General features: G+C 41.4%; 2 protein-coding genes and 2 long non-coding RNA genes across 7 annotated transcripts in view; 2 read left to right on the top strand and 2 right to left on the bottom strand.

The window, feature by feature from the left end:
- kcnt2b (potassium sodium-activated channel subfamily T member 2b) overlaps nt 1-21,989 on the top strand; it is a 49,767-nt gene that overhangs the window by 21,594 nt on the left and 6,184 nt on the right. Inside the window, exons 10-22 of the mRNA XM_085454436.1 lie at nt 160-340; nt 2,571-2,735; nt 7,604-7,740; nt 12,578-12,641; nt 13,603-13,711; nt 17,965-18,073; nt 18,223-18,279; nt 19,817-19,969; nt 20,048-20,301; nt 20,658-20,982; nt 21,057-21,162; nt 21,241-21,413; nt 21,892-21,963. Of these exons, the coding sequence (XP_085310562.1) occupies nt 160-340; nt 2,571-2,735; nt 7,604-7,740; nt 12,578-12,641; nt 13,603-13,711; nt 17,965-18,073; nt 18,223-18,279; nt 19,817-19,969; nt 20,048-20,301; nt 20,658-20,982; nt 21,057-21,162; nt 21,241-21,413; nt 21,892-21,963 (1,905 nt within the window). The remainder of the gene's footprint in view (nt 1-159; nt 341-2,570; nt 2,736-7,603; nt 7,741-12,577; nt 12,642-13,602; nt 13,712-17,964; nt 18,074-18,222; nt 18,280-19,816; nt 19,970-20,047; nt 20,302-20,657; nt 20,983-21,056; nt 21,163-21,240; nt 21,414-21,891; nt 21,964-21,989) is intronic.
- Nucleotides 3,623-5,222, top strand: LOC146711557 (uncharacterized). Its single transcript, XR_014920179.1, has 2 exons — nt 3,623-4,122; nt 4,958-5,222. It is a non-coding gene; the product is annotated as an uncharacterized LOC146711557 (long non-coding RNA).
- On the bottom strand, nt 5,266-7,198 carry LOC146711556 (uncharacterized). The gene is made up of 2 exons (XM_085454435.1): nt 6,720-7,198; nt 5,266-5,830 (listed from the first exon to the last, which is right to left on the bottom strand). The coding sequence occupies exons 1-2, from the start codon at nt 6,977-6,979 to the stop codon at nt 5,578-5,580; spliced, it is 513 nt and encodes a 170-aa protein (XP_085310561.1). The 5' UTR covers nt 6,980-7,198; the 3' UTR covers nt 5,266-5,577.
- LOC146711555 (uncharacterized) lies at nt 8,659-12,275 on the bottom strand. Of its 4 annotated transcripts, none has more exons than XR_014920176.1 (5): nt 11,759-12,275; nt 11,172-11,216; nt 10,672-10,827; nt 10,127-10,219; nt 8,659-9,829 (listed from the first exon to the last, which is right to left on the bottom strand). It is a non-coding gene; the product is annotated as an uncharacterized LOC146711555 (long non-coding RNA). The 4 variants fall into 4 exon arrangements; XR_014920175.1 differs by having other exon boundaries at nt 11,915-12,275; XR_014920177.1 differs by lacking the exon at nt 11,172-11,216 and having other exon boundaries at nt 11,759-12,273.

The raw sequence follows: 21,989 nt of genomic DNA, 5'->3' as shown, positions 1-21,989 counted from the left end.
CAAAGTCACACATATAGGCACAGGCGCGAAAAACAGTTATCTGTGGATATTGCCCCTCCACGAGCGCCCATACCTCGCCGAGTGAAGCAGGTGCCTATGGCTTAGGTGTGAAGTCTCTATCTCAACGATGCCCGCTCCTTTTTCTTATTCTCTCATCAGCATTTGCGGCATTCAACACCTCGAGCGAGCGGGCAACAACCTGACCCTGTTCGACTCGCTCTATTTCTGCGTGGTCACCTTCTCCACAGTGGGGTTCGGCGATGTCACCCCACAGATCTGGCCCTCGCAGCTCCTGGTGGTCATCATGATCTTTGTGGCCCTCATTGTGCTCCCCATCCAGGTGAGAAGTGAAAGCGCTAAAGTTTGAGTGCAGAGCAAGTTTAAACAGCACTCAGATTAATTTAAATAAAAGCAGCGGCGGCAAAAATCATTTCGTCCATCTCCATCAATTTTTTTTCAAGCGACCAACAGCTTCGAGCTCTCCTTCAGTTTGTAGTGAGGTAAAAAATAAGAGATAAACTAGCCACAGATGTGTCTAAAACTCATCAGAAATAAGTTAACATTTTTCTTGGTACACAACACATAAAGTCTTCCTACTTAACACTAATATTTTTTGTGTTTCCCCCCCATCACACAATAATGTGATGACTCACTGCAGCCTACATAGATTTGCAAGACTATTTTTATTCAGAGAGCAACAAGAGTGTCTTCCATACTCACTCAATTCCCCAAATCCCTCTCCTGTCATTTAACTGCTCCGCTGAGGGAACCTCATGACAGAGAATTGGAGCAACCTTTTACCAACACACACTCACACAAACACACTATTTGTACAGCGACTGATAAAAACACCCTGACAAATGCACTTGTCCCTCTGTATCCTAACAGTTGTCTCTCATATTTGTGTAAAGCTTTTATCCCTGAGGAAGCTGCACTAGCTGTTTGTCTCCCGAAAGACTCGAAGGCGAAAATATGATAAATTTCCACTGTGTATATACTGTACCTGCAGTTAGGAGGTTTTTGTGGGCAGGAAATCTCTCACGCTCTCACTACTGCTACACAAGTGATGACGCTACAAATTGTTGCTAACTTTTTTTCTCTGTTTTTGGTGGCATCAAATAAGCAGACACACACTGTACTGTAGGTGTAGGACTGCATCCTACACAAGCATGATCTCACTATTTTTATTATTTATCTGTGTTGTTTTGTTTCCACGAGCAAGGGCTCCATGGTTGCGAATAACTTCACAAATCATGACCATAAAGACAACTTTGGGGAAATTTGCACTTGCATGCTGTTGATTACTGACGTGGTTATCATGTCATCCTCTTCGGCCCCTCACTCTATCTTTCATCCATAAATACCTTTGACATTTAGAAACTGGCCCACCCCTTTGCCCTCTCTCCACAAACGCAACTCCACCCCCACTCACTCTGCGAGTGTGAGTGTGTCCTTCTGTCTGACTCTGATCCTGCCATGACCAGACTCCAGGTTGCACAGGAGAGCCGCAGAGCACATCAGGATTCAGCCATCGCTCTGGTTCTTATTGCTTCCTCTGTTGATTTTTCCTGTAACTGTCCCCAACACACAACAAATCCACCTCTCTTACCAAGACATTTTGTGCAATTTTGAGCCTCAAAAGAATCATTATTGTAAATACCATTAAAATAAGAAGTCTGAAATTTAATCCAATTCTCTTGTTTAAAATTCAAATTGCCCAGCGTGAAGAAAAATCACTATACTTTTGTAATAGAGTCTAAAAGAGGACAAAATAAAACACATTTGTTGTAGCTGGATGATGCTTTTACCCTTTAATAAGCCGACATTATCTCAACATAAAGGTGATCACATTTATCTGGGCCAAAATGATTAGTTCATAGAGAAAAACTGCACACTAATGAAATATGCCCATTGAAATCTGATAGATGTAGGTGTATGGCCAGAAACATCGGAGATTCATTGTGACTGTGGCTGATAAACTTAAAAATCATGAAAATATGTGTGTTCAGACCAACAACAGTATCAACCATGATTTTGTGGAGAACTGCTTACATGGAGTGAGACAAAATTGCATCATGATAGTTCTTTCTGGACCAGCTGGAATCACCGGGGGAACAAACGGGATAATAAATGCTCCTTTTCTCCCCTCAGACTGAATGAAGTGTCAGGTGTAAAATAGCTTGTTATTTTGCTGTGGAAATCTGCAAGAAAGTAGATCACTCTTACATCTGTTAAAACCTCAAACTACCCATTTATTCGCACAACTTTCCAGAGCTCAGACAAAAAAAACAACAAAAAAGTCTCTCTGTGGAGCTCTCTTTAAGCCTACTGTTATTTCCATGCCCTGCCTTCCCATGCTAATATCCGCTATCATGTTCCATTCATTCGCTATGCTGAACTAACTTCCACCTGTCTTAATTCCCCTCAAACACTCTCCCTAATCACATGGAAACACTATATAGTACAAGGCATTGTTTTCTTTTCATGTACCACCTGGCTCCTCCCTGTATCCAGGCTAACTTAATCCAGTTTCCATCTGTTGAATGTGATGGATGTTTTTCTCAATGCAGTTTGAGCAGCTGGCCTTTCTGTGGATGGAACGACAGAAGTCTGGAGGAAACTACAGCCGCTACAGGGCACAGACGGAGAAACACGTGGTTCTGTGTGTCAGCTGTCTCAAGATCGACCTCCTCATGGACTTCCTCAATGAGTTCTTCGCTCACCCCCGGCTACAGGTCTCTCCAAATGGTTTTAAGTAGGACAAGGGGGAGGTTGGGGGCTCTTGTGTGTGCACATTTGTTGTCTGTAATGATCCTCTCCAGGTGCCAGGTCGACTGAGTTTAAGGCAGAGAATGAACTTTTCAGTAGGAAAAATTAAACCGCTATCTTATTCATTTGAATGAATGTGTGCATATTTATTTGTTTCTTTGGGGGTTATTTTGATTGGTCTGCTCCACAGGTGGGGTTTAAAGGGAATAAAATATCTCTCTAAATATCATCTATAGTTTTGGGGCTAAATCTAGGACTCTACCAGGGTGGCTTTGCGTTATTCACACTTCTGTTGTTTGAGATAAGCAGTTTTTGCACCTGTCCACTTTATTCTTAATGGCTTTTTCTGCCCTGGAAGCAGTGCTTCTAGCTCACCTCGCCACACTAAGGTGACCATACAAATTTACACACAATACTCCACAATGACAAAGTGAAAAGAAATTGCTTGAACATATTGCAAAATGTAAAAAACAACAACAACAACAACAAAAAATAACATGTACCAAAAAGTATTCACGGGCGCCGCTACTTTGGGGAGTTTCTCTCGATCTTCTTTGTTGAACCTCTCAAGATCCACCAGGTTGGTTAAGGTATAAAATAGGGAACAAGTGAAACTCTGTGAATACTCTCTAGATGTACTATATAAGGAAATCTGAGCAGTTTAGCACAAAAGTAGGAAAAACAGTTCCATATCCCCAAAGGTTGATCCTGTTCATCTGGACATAGTGTTTTCAGTGGGAGAAACAACCTCACAGCCCATTGTTCCTTCAGTGGTGTTAGTTTCAATTACTATGCAAATGTTCTGTTTATAAGGTCGGGGAAACTTGCAGTCAGCTGAGACTGAAGACTAACGGTGTGTTCACACCGAACGCGATGGACGCGAATAGAGCGTCAGGTTTACATGTAAAGTCAATGGAAAGGCGCGATGACGCGCGATTGCGGGTCCCGCGAAAATTCGGAAGCAGATTTGCGTCGCGAAAACGCCAAAACGCGTGAAACGCGCGTCAGTGCAGCGCGTCTGGCGCGTTTGACTCGCGAATAAAACCACGCGCGTGAGTTTTTGTGTTGCACTTTGTGCATACGCGCGTTTCGCGTCTACCGCTCGAGTTGGAAAAATCTGAACTCCAGCGTCAAATCGCGCCGCGACAACCAATCAGGAGCCTGGTGACGTGCTGTTACCTAGGTCAAAGGGGCAGATCCAGCCAAAGCCTTTCATACTTCAATGGAGGGGAAGGCTAATCAATGCGGTAGCAAACAACCCGGAGCTGTACGACACCAGCTGCTTTCAGTACCGAGACAGGAATAAAAAGGACCGAGCTTGGAGGAAGATATGTGAAGAGATCGGGCAACCTGGTAAGTTCATTCATTTCTCTTTTGAAAGTTTTCACTGACCCGGGAAGCCGCACAAAAGCTAGCAAGCCACCGCTATTTTCCCACTGACGTACAAATACCGTTCTGCTTTTATGCATGTTGTCATTTAGGAATATATTTTATTGTTTATTAATAAACAGCACACAGTGGTCCCGCTGTTCATCCGTCACTGCTTTGCTTTTTCGCTGATTTTTTATTGCACAGTACAGCATTGCATTCTGCAGCCTGATTGACAAATCTCCTGCGCTTGCCAAATTTATCACGTTTGGTTTTGATAACCATAGAATAGAATAGAAAAAACAGCACAAAAACACCCATAACTATGAGCCTCATTCGGAAATAGACACCTGCACCGTGAGGGAAAAAGGCGCACGAAAGTGGCGGGCAGATGAAGACAAACCGCGGCATAATAATACTTTTACGTTTTGCAATCTACAAAGGTTTGCACTTTGAGAATCAATTGTGAGAACTGTGACCAGGGGCTAGTTATTCTGAGAACCCCTGCAATAAATGAGGGACCACTGTCTACTCTACGATTATTATATCCAACCTGTTAACATTTAATACTGTATTGATAGAACCAACTGATTCTGCAGCAGAGCATCCCCAGTCCCTAAGCTCCTGCTGCTGCACCCACAGATATGTACAGCAAGCACTGATACCTTTTTAGTCGGTGGGATTCCCTTGTGATCACCTTTACTAAATATCTACAACCAATCTGATTATATCCTGTTATTGTTTTTTTTTTTTTTCCAATGTTGAAATTAAAATCTAGTAGCAGCCTTCTCATTTCTTTGTGTTTTGTGCTGTTTTACAGGCCCACAGAGGAGGACGGCTCCGAGGCAGATGAGGGACGGGTCCCAGGACGGTCCATCGGCGGTGGAGCTGGCCACCCTGGAGTCCCTGAAGAGGCCACACCAGTCTCCAATGGAGCATTTCCTCCTCAGCCTTGTTCCTGCTCTGGAGAGCAGCTGGTCCTTTTTATTCCTGTCTCTCTGTAAATTCTTATATTTTATATATTTATGTTTAATGTTTTTCTGTTTGAGAATTTTAATATTATTTCAAATAAATGTTTATAATGACTAATGTCTCAGTTCTACTACACAGCAAATGTTGGCACACGACTTGACACATGTAGAATTTATTTCATATTATACTAATGACAAAATATACTGATACAGTGGGATGCAGAAGTTTGGGCAACCTTGTTAATAGACATTATTTTCCTGTATAAATCGTTGGTTGTTACAATAAAAAATGTCAGTTAAATATCATACAGGAGACACACACAGTGATACTTGAGAAGTGAAAAGAAGTTTACTGGATTTACAGAAAGTGTGCAATAATTGTTTAAACAAAATCAAGCAGGTGCATCAATTTGGGCACCACAAAAAAGAAATGAAATGAATATTTAGTGAATATCAATGTGTGTGTCTCCTATATGATATATGGGGTGCCTTTGTCTGGATGTGCTTCCCATCCAGAGCTGCACAGCACAGAGGAAAGTTCCAGCGCTCCTGGAATCCCTCTGTGATGGAGCGCCAGTCTCCAGGTGAAGGCACAGCCATGAAGTCGTCCACTAGACAGTCCCAGATGGACGTCGCTGCCTGGGGGGTGATCTGGCTCACCGTGGACACACCGACTCTGAAACTGAACGCTTGGTGCTGAAGGAGTCCCGGTGACAAGGAACCTGGACAAAATTGTTCAAAATCAGTATTATGTGTACTGCAGTTACAAAATACATTATTCAAATTCCAAAATACTTTTGTGATGTCAGATTTAAATCACAAAACATGAATCTTACATAAAACCTTTTGTAATTATAAGGATAATTACAAAATGTATATTAGATAATATCTAAAACAGTTGTGTTTTGTTTTAACTTTAACATATCATAATTTGATTGGTAGCAACTTTCACAACTACAGTGAGCCAATCACTCATAATTCCTAAACATGTCAATCAGGTAGGAATGAAGTAAAACATTAATAGAAATAAAGAGTTGTATGTTGACATGTAGCCCTTTCCTTGCTTAAATCATTAATATTTTTGAAAAATTAATCTGTGATAAGACAGCTTATCAAGATAGAACCATGTAACTAGAGATGAACCAAACTGTTCACAGTTTTATCTAACTCTGTTTTAATAAAGGCTGGTGACCCCTGCTATAGAGTCTGACAGCTGCAGGGATTATATACAAATATTCAACTATCCCAGAATTAAACCAGGTCTAAATAAAAAGGAGTGAGTATCACTACAAAGGTTAACTCAGTGGTCCTAATGCTACAGTTTGATATCAGCAAACACCGAGCGCATACATTGATGTGACACCACAGCCATGCTATCATGCAAACACTGATAACAGCATAAATCGAATTAAATCGGGACTTGATGAGAGCTTCTGAGTATCACTAGAAATATTATAAAGAGTCGTCTCTGTACCACAGTTTGCTTTCAGTAAACACCGACAGCATTCACTGTTAGCATAGCACATCCATGTTAGCAGTGTATAACTGGATGGATTAGCATATTAGCACAGATATCAATAAAGGACTACCGTATTAAATAGTTTTACTAACCTCAGGCAGACGGACAGGCGCTCTGCAGGTGGGATTGAGCGCCTGTAGTTGGTGTCTAGGCGGGCGATGCTGGGACCGACGAGGGAAAGCAGGTCCTCAAACTGGCCGACGGTGATAGCGCTGGAATCGGCCGTCATCCAGGCGCAGCTCCTGGAGCAAGTGGTGAAACTCACCAAACTGCTCATGCCTCTGGAGGACCTGATGGACCCAGGTACGGCGAGGACGTCTTTTACGCCGCTGCTCTGCTCTCCACAGTACATAGAGAAGGGAGACTCTCTCTTCAAGCGCTAGCTCGATAGCTGCCATCTTGCAAAGATACCGGTCTGGCACAACTCCCTCCCACATTCCTCCCACATTTCCGGTTCACGCGCGTCGCGATGGATTTTTCTTGGACACGCGTTGAGACGCGAATGTACACGCGTCAAATTAGGGGCGTTTGGGGCGTTTTATTCGCGTCCATCGCGTTCGGTGTGAACACACCGTTAGATGAGCCATGAAAACATTTCTCAAACTAAAAACATTACATCCAGATGAACTGAATCAACTTTTAGGGATTTACTTACCTGGCTGATTGAGCATGCGTCAAGATGCATTTTCCATAGTTTTAAATAGGCCAACTTCATTAATTTGCCTCCTTTGATAAGAGGATCCAATAATGTAACAGTATATATATTATGCAGTGGTTAGTGTAGCTGTGATCTAATTAATTTGATGTATTTTCATTTTTTTGCGTACTTGGAAATTTGGATTTCATTCATTAAAACATTTATAACTAATTAAATTCCAATTCAATGGCAAGCTTGACAGCATTTCCTCAGGTAGTGTTACCTAAATATAGGTTATAATGTAGGTTAACACCCGTTCCCATGTGTTTGTGTGTGTAGGACTACTATGTGGTGATCCTTTGCCCCGCGGAGATGGATGTCCAAGTTAGGAGGATCCTTCATGTCCCCCTGTGGGCCCAGAGAGTCATCTATCTGCAAGGATCTGCCCTCAAAGACCAAGACCTGATGAGGGCCAAGTGAGTCGCTGAGTCTGAAGTAAACTATTATTATCATCACATCAATCCAGCCTTGAAAAACAGAAATCCACAACAGACCTGAGTTTAGACACCTCGAAATGAAAGGCCCTCGCGTCTGCAAGCTCGAACTCGCAATTAATACCTGTAGCACCTTCAAGCCTTTAAGTAGCAGCTGTGATTGCGGTTTGAGTCATATTGCATATTGTTTGGCCCCTGGCTTTTGATAATACACACTCAAAAAAATGAAACGTTGACTTTAATTAAAATTATTTTGTCAACAGGTTCCACGAAATTGAATTATGTTAAAGCAAAAATCTTTAGTTCATCTAATTTAAAAAAACTACTTAAGATTAACAAGACATATTTAAGACTAACTAAATCAAGTTATGTTGTATGAACATAGATGATATATTTTCAGGTTAGATAGTTTAGATTAGTTACTTCAACACATTTCTTATTTGTGGCAGTAAAATGTTAAATTTAAGTTAGATTAATTCAAATATTATATTTTCAGCCACCTTGTGCTTTATTAATTAGTTTTACATAAATCTATTTTGTCAACAGGTTCCACACAAATGAATTAAGTACATCCAACTTATTTTTTAAAATTTATTTTATTGCCAACACATTCAGTGAGCATTTGTGTAAACCCAGTCCAAAATAAAACACAACAGCTCATTAGGGTTAGTAATTAACAGTATGTAGACAGATGCAACATCAAGACTTTAAATTAAATGTCTGTATCTACCAGAAATAGAAGAGAAAAAAAACGCATTGAAGATCACATAACACATTGATAAGATGACACTTGAGTTATGCACATGTGATGCTAGTAAGGTCTGTGAGTGTTTTTTTCTTTTAGTGTCTAAAATGGATAGCAAAGTTGCTATTTGCAATGATTGCTTAGGGTCAGTCCAGTAACACAATGCCAATGAAGTGCTTTCCTTTAACAATGCAAAGTGAAGTGTCCACCTCAACAGCCACAATTTAAAAAAAAAATGTAACAACAACAACAACAAATAGTCCACTGATATTAGCAATCAAAGAAAATTACATCACCATCCCAAATAAAACTTTAACAAAACATGCCAACATTATGGTCTAACAATAAAACAGCTTGTCAGCGTTCAGTTTTTTTGCAACAGCACAGCAGTAACCATTTAACACTCGCCACTGTCAACATTTATTTTACCAGTGTTTGGGCAAAAAACTTCAGATGGAAACATTTTAACATGGAAACAATTGTTCGTCTTTAAAAGTCCACAAAATATACATTCATCCTGCATTCCCAACTTGGATGATCTGATATCCTCGTGTTGGTGTTGTTCCCAGACCATCATGAAAATGTTGTTCCAGGTTCAACATTGCAAGTGACCAATCACATTGTTGTGACGTTATTCTATTCCAAGCCATTCGTGCATTTATGAAATTCCAATGTTGCAAGGACAATATCAATTCTGCTTACTGTTTATTAAAGGGTTACGGTTAGGGTTAGGGTCAGTTGATCGGCGGACAGAGGCGGTTTCACGCAGCTTAAGTACAGTTTTTTGTTTTACGCCGGTTTTTCCCGAAGTCGCAAAAGTATGACGTCACAACATTCTGATTGGTCACTTGCAATGTTGATCCTGGAACAACATTTAGTATGATGATCTGGGAACAACACCAACACGAGGATATCAGATCAACCTCCTAACTTACCCTTATTTTTAGTATGCATTGCAATTACCTTTACAATGCACACAATGTAACACAAACTGAATATGAATATATTTCCACCTCATAACAATATGCCTTGAACGCTAATATACACACCACCCTTCAACATTTCTGGTGCAGTATCATCTCTCAATTAAATCCTTTAAATCTCAATGCTTTTGATTGTCTCTTAGCTTTCAGTCTTGAGGTTAACTGAGATTCAGTGCATATATCCCACCCATTAAGAGTGCACATGCAGAGGCCAGGTCTTCCAGGTCATGCAGGACACACTAGATGGTTATACCCACATCGGCTGGAGGAGTGCTGGCATCAGCTCTTTCGATGGTAAAGATAGCAAGGGTAATTTGTTCCAGCTCCCTCTGAACAGCTGTAGCTTAGACACAAAAACATAGAAAAATGGCATCCAGTTTTAAAAAAAGAAAGAAAAAGGGCCAAAGCTACCCTTTAATGACGTAAACACAATATTAGGAACATGCACCCCAGTGCGCCACTATTTTAGACTACAGATTCAACGATAAATATAAATAGTTTGGGTATACAAGAAGATTTCCCAAAACATTTAAACAGGTTCCATGCAAATTACAACAACAACAACATTACAACATGCAACAACATTAGTTATTCAAAATTTGGTTTAATACAGATAAAAAACTAAACTAAAATTACCAACCAATTATTCTTTGAAGAGGATGCTTGGGTCTTCATTCAGGTAAAAAGGTAGTGCCCTGAGGACACACTCCCTCCCCTTTTCAATGGTTTCCTTCTGTAGAGAGTGGCAGAGATACAGGAAGAGAAAACAGATATACTTTAGGATGACAGAAACTCACATTATACGCAAAATGAATGACATATCCACTGCACAGATAGACATGTACACAAGACCAACTAATCATCACATGGACATGAATAGTTAACCTGTTGGGCAGGGTTTACACCACATTATATATGTCAATAATGGAGGTAAAGACAAACTAATACATCATCTTTTTTGCATTCAAAACATAACATAAAAACATTCACTTCTGGTTTAACCTAAATCAAGGGATCAGATTTTACATATGTTTAGGTAATTTAAATTTTCCAACGTTTTGAGTACCAAACTTTGTCTTGCTTAATATAAATGTAAGTGCACTGTGCAGCTACCATACACTAGCTGTTTAAATTTGAAAATGATCTTATTAGCCATAATATTTTGCTACCAACAGAATAACGCACCTGTGTGGCTGGGGCCAAAGTTTGTCTAATTTTCTTCCCTGCAACGCCTCCTTTTTTCTTGAAGACTTTTATGAGCTGGTCAGTGTATTGGTCAAGTTGTGTAAAAAGCCTTGGAACATGTGCAGCAGTAGTAATCCTCACATATTCTGCTTCCACCTGAAAATATGTCAACAAACACAACATACTGTACTGTAAATATACATACTATATGTACACATATACAAACTAAAACTAATGTAGTAAGACCTCATTAAAGCTATAATTTTAACACAAACATTTACACAAAATGCTAATGGAGCCATTACAGCTTTTATTGTTATTTATCAAGTTCCAAAAAATATTGATCACAGCTGATCTGAAAAGAATTTCATGCCTCAGGCCCTTGAACTGCAACCATGGTTCAGATGTGGAGAAGAAATAACAGGGGCATGGGATGGGTCACAAAAGAAAACTTAACTTATAAAACAGTTTTGTTTTTAAAAGTATAACAGTTCACATACCACATACACCACATCAGTATAGGAGGGAGCAGGTAAAGGCAGGATCTGAGATTTATAAAGAAAAAAAAAAATAATTCCTTAATTTCAAGAAGCAAATTATTGTTTGAATTACAACTAAATAAAATACTACTCAGAAGAAAAGCAAGAGATTGACACTGCCATGTGCTAACTTTCTATAGAAGCAATTATCACCAGGTCTGTCGACCTCCATTGTCTGTCCACTCATATGTCTTGAATAATTTTATTAAAAAAATTAAGTGTGTACTTTCACAAACTGTAATTTATAACTACATTGATATGTATAACTCCGCTAGGAAACATGCTGTATTTACAGACCATTTTTACATAATACAGATTACTGATAGAGCAGAACAATGGTGTCACAGTGGCTTTCGCCCTTGACTTTTTGGATTTTAAATGTCACTTTATGCTATCCTTGCTATCCTATTCGATATTTCCGACTCTCGGATTACAGAAAAGGAATCCCAAGAAAGCAAATGGAAAAAATAACCCCTTGAAAGAATAACCCCATGAACCCCTGTAGCTAATCCCTTAATAAAACAAAAAACAATAAAAATGTTTCTTACACAGTCCACAAAATAAGCATGTCCAGGACCCAGTAAAACTAATGTAAAACAAGCACACGCAAACGATATAACATGTCTTGTAAGACAAACGCAAAATATAACCATGCTGGACATATAGATACTACACAACATAGTCAAAGAAAAAAGTGGTCTTACCTCTCAAAGAAACAGCAGCTTGGCGCCAAAACAGCCTTTTTCAGTTAAATTTGAAGTCTTGTGCATGAGCAGGCACAAGCCGTGAAACCTTCTTGTTCTGCGCGGTTTCATTACAACTGTTTTTGCATTACTGCCACCTTGTGGATATACAAGGTATATCGATCCTAATTGACTTAACTTAAATGTTATGCGATCAAGTAACACATTAGTATTATGTACGTTGAATAATAGACACAATTACGTAGACTTGATTAGAAAAACATATGTTAACTTAACAAAAACATATATTTTAAGTAAAATGAAAATAAATAATTAATATACACTGAACAATCCACCTCATTCATTTTTTTGAGTGCAGACGCAGCACCCTAGGCTAGCTTCACAGAGAAAGAAAAGAAAAAGGAGCACAAGCCTGTTTGTTTAATCTCCCCGTCTCCTCGCCTCCTGCTATCTCATCTTTAAATGGCGTGGGCTTGAAAGACACTTTGGTACATTTGTTGTTCTATTGTCCCACTTTTTTCCTCTTTTATCCTCTCGCTCAATAACATGACAACACCCTCCTTCCTGTGTTTCATGGCTTCCCCAATTCTCTCTCTCTCCCCCCCTCTCTCTCCCTCTCTCTCCGGCACTCCCAATGCTACATGCTGTACTAACTCCCTCCAGGATGGACGATGCTGAGGCCTGCTTTATCCTCAGTAACCGGTTTGAAGTGGACCGCATTGCTGCTGTACGTGCCTCCCCACTTTCCTGTATTGCCACAACTCCTCACACTGCAAAACATCAGTATAACCAGACTTAGCAAAATAGCAGTTTTCTTTGGTAGCAGCTTTTTATGACTTGGCATTCATTTCTAGCTTGATTATTTCCCCTAACATGTTAATTGCAGTGCAAAAGAACTAAAACTGAGAATAAGAGAAAAACGTGCTTGACATTACAGAGCAACTCTTTAATATTCATATCTTGTAAGCTGGTGTATTACTAGAATAATATCACTATCTCATTTTTAAAATATCAGCGTTCAGGCAATCGAGCATGACTCTCTCATTTGGACTTTTCAAGGTCTGCTAATTGTTAGCACACCTTTTCATGCATCACGAGGCTGACATTTTTACATTTCCGTGAAAAACATCAACAAGTTTTTACTGGAGAGCCACGAGATTTGACACGGAAGTTATTCTTCCATTAACATGCAGCGACGATGCCCTTATTTTTCACCCAACTGATCCGTGAAGTTGAAATTTCAGTTTAGCCATTTCTTTGGTTTGTTGTTAGTACCCGCAAACTGACGTGCCTGTCAGCCACGGCTACTTTGAGTTTTTTCCTTGTTACTAAATTCTAGCAAGATAACCTTTTAGCTCAGAGCGCCGCTGTGTCAGAGTGCAGCCTCGCGCAGCTTTAAACTCCTGTTTTTCCTTTCACTGACTTTTCAAAATTTCTCTCAGGGCTAGTCTTCTTGAGCTCCCTCTCTCCATGCTCTTGCCACAGCCTGTCATAAAATGTCAGTATTTTATTACTCTGAGATGTTGCACGGACCATTCAGTTGCTGCATGCAATCAGTGCTTTAAGGGGATTATTATAGCCGAGCTAATGATGGGTTTCTTTCTCTTTTTCTCCCTCTGTTGCACTCTCACGCTCTCTCTCTCTGCCACTCCATTTATCTCACTACTCTCTGTTTCTAATTTTCTCAGGATCACCAGACCATCCTTCGAGCATGGGCGGTGAAAGACTTCGCTCCAAACTGCCCCCTTTACGTCCAGATTCTCAAGCCAGAGAACAAGTTCCATGTCAAATTTGCAGGTGGGCAGTGAGTGTGAAATCAAATTATTGGTCATTTGAATGCAGCTACTATTATTTGATCACACCAGGATGCAGGAAATAATGAAATGGTACCTGATGGCATTGACTCTACAAGTCTCTCTAGAGCTCTAATGGATGAAAGAGCATTCTTCCAAAATGGTATTCCCTCATTTAGTGGACGTCTAAAACATCTCCCACGGGTTGATGTCTGGTAAAGGCAAATGGACTGCTTCTGATAAAGAGCTTTTCTTACTCTAATTGAGTACTCAAAGCACTTTATACAACACGTCTCAGTCACACACACTGTTTATTTTTACTTTGGCTTGCAGACTGGGAGCAGTTAGGGATTAAACCACCGACCTTCCAGTTAGTACATGACCTGCTTTACTTCCTGAGCCACCGTCACCCCGAGGTCATAGCATATGGTAGCTATTCAGAGACCCCTCACGCTCTGTGGATGCTGGCACTGTCATTCCGCTCACCACCACCTCACGCCCCCTCGCTGTGGGGTTCAAGTGTTCAGGTTTTTTTTTATATTCATCGTCTGTGTGTGTTCTCCTGGTCCAATTTGACAGTTGATTTTGCCCAATAATGTGACTGGAATTGCTTTGTCACCGGTGATGATGCGTAGCTGTCTAAAAAGACAGACGATTAGGTAAGCATTTTTACTTTGCTTCCGCAGAGAACATTATGCTCATTTTGGAAAGTTCACCACAATTTTCGAGTGTGCGTCAACAACTGTCGTGCTAAATCTGGATCCTTTTTCTATCAGCGGGCTGCAGCAGCAGCAGAGCTCTCTGTCCTTTCCTGCTCTAAAGAAGTGCCGGACAGATTGGCACAGCTTGGCTTTAAGCCTTCTGAGGGTTTCTGTGAGTTTTTACATTGCCTTTTGGAGAGCTTCCCTTCTTCTCCGGCTCAACAGAAGACGCCAGTCAATCATCTGTGAGTGAAAGAAGAGGACCCAAACTCTCTCTCTCATTCTCTCTCCCACTGTTTCTATCTCACTCGGTCGCTAGCTCACCCTTTCCTCACACATCTCTCTGCCTACAGCCCTGGAGAAAGTCAGACTCAATTCTAGCTTACCGCCCTCATCCCAGCTGTCTCTATCAATGATTAATGTTTTACTTTGCTACCTTGGCAAAGAAAATCCCCTTCATTTGATGAGGTCTGCTGTTAAGCTAACCTGGCAGAAGAGCTCTTACCACAGGCAATTCTCCTGCAGCGCAGGTTCAACTCCACACTGGCACAGGCAGACCTTGTTGGCCTTTTTTATAAGCAAAAAGATAAATTCATGAGCTAAGCAGTGTGAATCTCCCGTTCCCGTGCTGAGAGTTTAGCTGCTGTAAAATCTATGACTTGCTTTTAAGTGTTATTTCACATAAATCCAGTTTAAAAATCCTCCTTAATCATTTCAAAGTATTGATTTAGCACTGGGTGATGTGAGTATTGTATCAAATATTTAGTGCTGAATACAAAATTCTTGAGTTCTGAATAGGACTTTAGCCGTATACAAGGTACGGCTCTTCAAAATAAATCGAGTTTAACGTCCTCGAATCCTCAAGGCCTGGTAGATAGACTCAGAGAGCAACTAGCATGCTGTCACATGCGCATTACTGTAAGTACAGATGCTCTGTTTTGACACTACTTAGAATAGACTCACTAAGCAATAGTGTGGGAGGCATTAATGAGCAAGAGATACAAGATTTAATTTGATTTGCAAAAGTGAATTAAAAACAGCTCAAGGTTCATTATAGATCTGTGGGTATGATGCTGGAGCAGGCCAGGAAACCCCTGAGGTATCTGAATAATAATAATAAAAAATTGGATCCAGACTGTCCAGGTTTTTGTTTTTAATGACAATAACCAGTTTCCCTGATTAGCACAACTTATTGTAGCCGCATGGTGTTGATAGCAGCTGACTTGTACAAGCAATAAAGGCCGACTGATTTAATTAGCTTCGCCGGCCGACCTGTGGTCAGGTTGTAATTGCACTCTTGCAGGGAGAGCCAATAGCCACATTTACATACAGATATGCACATTTGCACAAACAGGATTACACCTTTAATGCCTCTCTGTAATAGAAAACCAAGACCTTCAAAGTCAGCATGACAGGAAGCAAAAAGTGTGTCCTTATGTGTGTTTGTGCATGTGCGGTGTTCTAGTGTCAGTAATTGGTTTCACTCCTGGTCTGGGTCTAGGCACCTGAAGGAGAGAGGGCAGCAAGGAGGGCCGTGCTTGAGGGTAGAAAACTGGAAGCGAAGGGGCGGTGTTGAGGAAAGGTGCGAGAAGGACACTGGAAATTAAATATTGGAAAAATAAGATTCAGTTTGATGCATGGCAACCACGTCCGTGCACTGGGAGCTGGGGAAATGTGTGTGTGTGAGAGACTCAGAGAGAGAAAGAGGGAGGAATGCATGTCTAACAATAATGAATACTGTTCCTCTGTAGAAACAACATCAGTGTTTTTGTCTTTGTGCTCAGGAGGCTTCAGATGCTTGTTGCTCTGCTTTGAAAGGACTTCACAGGCAGAATAGCAAGATCCTACAGTGTGTTTGTTTGTGAGCTGCATCATGATGTGTTGAGCCGAAAGAACACTACTTCTCTAGCAGAATATTCACAATCAGCAGTTTCAATTGTTACGTCTCTCACCTGCTCAGCCTCTGGCACACACATACACACAAACACAAAGTCTGCTACTTTATCACAAGCTGCGTTTACATCATAGCTGGCCTCCTGTTTCTCACAGTAGCGGCTGAGTTGAGTCGGGATCTGACATTTCTCACCGGTTATTCAATGATACAGTGCACAAATTGTACTTTAGGACCTTAACATGCCCGTGTGCTCACCACTGTCGATAATGCAATCAAGAATTACACAGCAGGAGAAATGGATGCTCTGATTGGCTTACAAAAAACATTAATCGCTCTGTTGGTTTTTCTTTCAAAGAGGATGCTGAGCAGCAACAGGTAAACGAGGCACCGTCATCTGCGTTTGCTCAGTTTGGCTCGCTTGGCACCCAGGCAGCACTACGTTAAGTGCTCAATGACGTGAGTGGAAGGTGGCTCAGTGGGGTTGACACTGAATCACCGGCCTGTTGCCAGGTCTCACCCCCACCCAAAAAACCCCCAAAACAAACAGAAAAAACCGAGCAGCGACATAAAATTGATCCCATCTGAGTCAACGGGGACGGTGACAAACGTCAGGTGACATTTAGACATATTCCAATGTGAGATAGTGACATTTGATTGTGCGCTCGTGTCCTTTAATGTTAAGGATAGAGCCACAATAACAGTCTAATATGTAAAATGCACGCTACATTTTGCGTGTTTAAAGGAGAGGTAAAGTAAATAAAACCAACAGTTTTCTTTGGGAATATTTATTTAGCACAAAGTTCAGTGAAACTCCTGAGTAGCTTCCATATTTATTTAAATGTTCTTTTTTTAGTGTTTTGAGCAGATAATTAAATGAACATCAAACTAAACTATTTCTGGTTAGCAAAAAATTAATAATAATTTGAATGAATGTGTTGCATGCAAAGAAAAAATGCCGCAAAGTTGCTGCTTGCAGCTCCTTAAATGCCTAAATGTGTTGTTTGTGTTTCATGTAATTGTCTGATGAATATCGTTGAGTTTTGAAGTGTTAGTTGGATAAACAAAACATATTTTCCAAGCACTGGGTTTGGACTGTGTGCACATGTGGTGGGAAAAAGGTTAATTAAGAAAAACTGCATAATTCAAATGAAAATATTCCTATTTAATACGTTGGTCTGATTATTAATCTTTGACCCGGATCCATCGATTTATAGACATTTGACCAATTAAAGGAAAAAGTTCAACCTTTGACTCCTGAAGTGAGAGTTTGTGCTGTTGTGGTCCACATTTGGAGGTAAGGGTCACTGCAAATCAATAAAAGAAGCTGTTGTGAGCAATCACTTTTATCTTCCAAGCAGATAATACCCTTGTCCACCAGGCACGAGGCGTCACTGAGTGTTTTGCTGCTATGTTACATGCTGGTAGAAGATGGAGGAGAAGATGGTTAGGGCATGTGCAGAGGAGGGATAGATGACATACTGAATAGATGATGATGAATGTGAAGCTGCCAAGCTGGAGGAAAAGAGGAAGACCACAAAGGAGATGACAGAAGAAAGCGATAGGGTCAGATGGAGCAGGCAAAAGAAGAAGATCAACTTTTAAAAATAACAATGCGATTTGCAGATGCATCCTTTGTCCCTGTTCTCTTTTTTGTGCTTACAGACCATGTGGTATGTGAAGAAGAGTTTAAGTATGCCATGCTGGCTTTAAACTGTGTGTGCCCTGGTACCTCAACTCTCATCACTCTATTGATCCACTCCTCTAGAGGACAGTGAGTTCACTTGTTTTCTCTCTTCCTATCGTTCTTTCGATTTAACTGTCCACAGTACGCTGTTGCAGTCTCGAAATTCAAAAATGCAGTAAGCAGTCAAACTCGGCTGCGTCGTGTCTCTTCACTGTCACTCATCTTTATTTTTCAAGAACGGCGCACCAAGAGGCCTTCAAGCAACGTGTAGGAGCCTTTCAAGCCCTCAACAGGTAGAGTTTTCTTTTCCCACGTTTGTGCTCAAGGTTATCCCAAATTCTCTTTCAACTTCCACAGTTTGCATACTGTGCTGCAGATAGCGCTAACTTCCATTGTTTGCAAGGGAAACGTGAGGTATGAAACAGTGTTTGTTTACATGGTTACGCATGAAGTGGAATGTTTTTGCTCTTAAGTTTTTCATAGTTTTGCCTCCGTACAAGCTGTCAGCTTTAATTCAAGACATTTTACAAACATCTGGATTGTTTGTTTGGGGGTTTTTTTTTTAGGAATTTTCCATTTTTCCAAGGCTCAAAATTAATTGGACAAAATGACATATTTTAGATATAAGGCTTTTTTAATGTTTGGGTGAAAATCCTTTGCAGTCAAAGACTGCTGGGAGTCTAAAACCCCTGGATATCACCAAATGCTGTTTCACCCTTTGAGATGCTCTGCTAGACCTTTACTGCAGCCACCTTCAGTTGCTGCTTGTTTGTAGGTCTTTTTGCCTTCAGTTTTAATGCAAAATACCTGAAAAGCATGCAGTTGTCCAATTAATTAATTTTGAGCATCTGAAATTGTATGCAGGTGTATAAAAATGGCTGTAAATACTGAACAGTGTTGCATTTTGTTTTGCAAAAGCCCTTTGAATTAAAGCTAAAAATCTGGACTTCAATCACATCTTGATTGTTTCATTAGGAATCCATCATGGTGGTGTGCAGAGGCAAAATTACCACAATTATATCGATCATCTCAAGGGGAAACGCTACACTTGAGTGGGATACAAATATTTTTTTAATTGCGAATTTTCACAGATGTTGTGTTCAAATATTTCAATTAGCTGTAACACCATTAAATATGTGCAGATTTGTGGCTAGGCTATATGTTTTTAGCATTTCTTTCAAAACAAAAACACGAACTAATGAATTAAATGAAAAATGTCAGATAAATAGCTAACACATTACACCAGCAGCTTCTTATTTAAAGCTTATTCAAATGTTGCTCACACAAGTGAGTGCAATAAACATATTTTTCAATTGCAAAAAGGCCGAAAACATTTAACAGTTCAGCAAAATGGTTCAACATGCGAAAGCAGGGTGTTTCATAAGTTTGCATCTATATCTGGACGTGATGCCATTTGCGACAATGCGACATGACGAGGATTTGTCCTCCTCCTCCGCTGCCTTGCACTTAGTTCCTGTAAACTGTAAATTTGCTATAACACTTTTTTATGTAATACGGTCTTTGTTGCAAGCCTCCCACATTCACACTGCCCCCACACCCCTGCTTCCTGTTATCACCTCTTTAGCCTCCGCGTCTTAAGCCGTATCCCCCTGTGTAAACTGCTGTCCTCCTAACTGTGCGAATGTGTTCATCTGGGACCTATTGTTCAGACAGCCTGGGTGTCCATGCGTGCATCGCTGTGCTCTTGATCAGCGGCTCTGACAGAGATATAAGATGTTACCTCCTCAGCCTTGATGGAAGAGCTGGATGTTTTGTGTAACATGTTTTAAAGGTCAGTCTTTCCCCACATGGCCAAATGTTTCCTCGCAGGGAGGGCGGTGCATGCTCGGCGGACCAATGGCACCGCACCTACCGACGGTGCTCAGCCAATGAGGTGCATCACATCCGTCTGGAAGAGAGCAAATTCTTTGGGGAATACCAGGGGAAGAGTTTCACTTTTGCCTCCTTTCACGCTCACAAAAAGTAAGCAATGATCTGCAAAAGCTTTTAAAGCACATGACGTTGCACAATTCAGAGCTGATCTTGTCTGTTTGGCTGCAGGTATGGGGTGTGCTTAATCGGAGTACGTAGGCTGGACACAACCAATATCCTGTTAAACCCTGGTCCGTGCCACATCATGGGAGCCTCTGACACTTGCTTTTACATCAATATCTCCAAAGAGGAGAACTCAGCATTTGTCAGGGGCCAAAGGGAGCCATCGTGGGGTGGCACAGGAGGAAATGCCAGGGGAGTGCACCAAAGCATCTACCATGGACTCACCCGCCTGCCAGTCCACAGTATCATCGCCAGCATGGGTCAGTCAGATGGGCGCCGCACAAAGACTGTGTAACATTTACACACTGACCTTCTGCTTGCAGTTTCTGTGTTGGTCAAAAATGCAAACCTGTTATTAAACTGTCTTAGAGAGTAGCTCAGTCACAGCTGCCAGAATTATGCACTCTCAAATTTGAAATTTATCCAAGAGATTAAAACAAACATTCATAGCATTTGAAGAGGAATTACCATCTATTTTAGTATGGAGTAAATCACACTTGACAAGAGCAATAATGCCAGAAAACTGGTTTTACAAACACACCACCTAGTGGACAATGAGGAAAACTGCTGATCTACACCTGAATCCATGCTTAGATCCTCTGTGTGTGTGTTTTAGGCACAGTTGCCATCGACTTGCAGGACTCCAGTGACAGCAGTCCAGAAGGCCAGGATGCAGGAAGCGCAGGACCTGGCAGTGGGAGAGGAAGCAGAAGCAGCTCCAGAACAGAGACCGGGGGTGCCAACACCTTGGCTCTTCCCGCCATGGGAGACTCCACAGAGGAGAGGCGACACAGCATCGCCCCTGTCCTGGAGCTAGTCGACGGCGTCAACAACCCCACCTTTGACCTTCTGGGAGACCAGTCCGAGGACGAAGGAGGAGAAGAAGGCAAGGAGGACAGTGACAAAGATGAGAGAGCCCACTGGTGGGGTCAACACTGCGAGTGAGTAGAGTGATTTAATGTGGGAACATGTGGAAGTGGGTAAGTTCAGAGATAAATGTGGGCTTGTGCTGCAGGTGGGTGAAGGGATACCCGCTTAACTCGCCATACATCGGCAGCTCGCCTGCACTGTGCCACCTCCTGCAAGAAAAGATGCCTTTCTGCTGCCTGCGCTTAGACAAGGTATGAAATTTAAATGGCTTGCTCTCTCTATTTTCTACGCTGACATAGCCATCATCCTCCATCACTGCTCTTTTCTAGGCTTGTCACCACATCCCTTTCGAGGATGCCCGCTCCTACGGCTTCAAAAACAAGCTGATTATTGTCTCTGCGGAGAGTGCGGGGAATGGTCTGTACAACTTCATTGTGCCGCTGCGGGCCTACTACCGACCGAGGAAGGAGCTCAACCCTATTGTGCTCCTGCTGGAGAGCATGTGAGCGCAACATCTCTATTATTTCTTGTGATGCATTGGCTGTTATTGGAAACTCAGGCTTCAAAGTCAGCATGGTGGTGAGCTGCGTCTCATATACAGGTTGCAGAGGATGGCAGAATGAGTCCCTCTGTAAATAGCAAGTGGAGGAGAAAAACTGGTCACGGCGAACATGATTTGTGGAACGCTGAATGCTTTCAGGACAATGCTCTCCACAATCCTGTGTCGTGTTTTGTGGCTGGTACACAAGCGCAGTTGGCCAAATGAGAGTGGAATCCAATAAAAAGGCAATAAAAAGCTGAGTCACTCCTGTGTAGTGCTGTTATTTTCAGCTTTATCTGCAGGCTGTTTGGTTGTGCCTTATTTTTCAAGACTGAGTGAGGAGGGGTCTGTCACTGTGGGAACGTTAGCTCTTTATCATTGTGTGTATAAATCTCTACCGGTGGGACTCTCAAGTCTATTTGTGTTTTGATTGGTTTAGACCCGAAGCAGACTTCCTGGAGGCAATCTGCTGGTTCCCCATGGTGTTCTATACAGTGGGCTCTATCGACAAGTAAGACAACCCAAATCTGCTTGTTT

Source organism: Copadichromis virginalis, linkage group LG4, assembly GCF_057382275.1.
Source record: "Copadichromis virginalis isolate Kocher_CV1m ecotype Utaka linkage group LG4, C_Virginalis_male_GT1.1, whole genome shotgun sequence".
In the NCBI taxonomy this organism is placed as follows: Eukaryota; Metazoa; Chordata; class Actinopteri; order Cichliformes; family Cichlidae; genus Copadichromis; species Copadichromis virginalis.
This window is presented reverse-complemented; position numbering and strand designations above follow the sequence as displayed.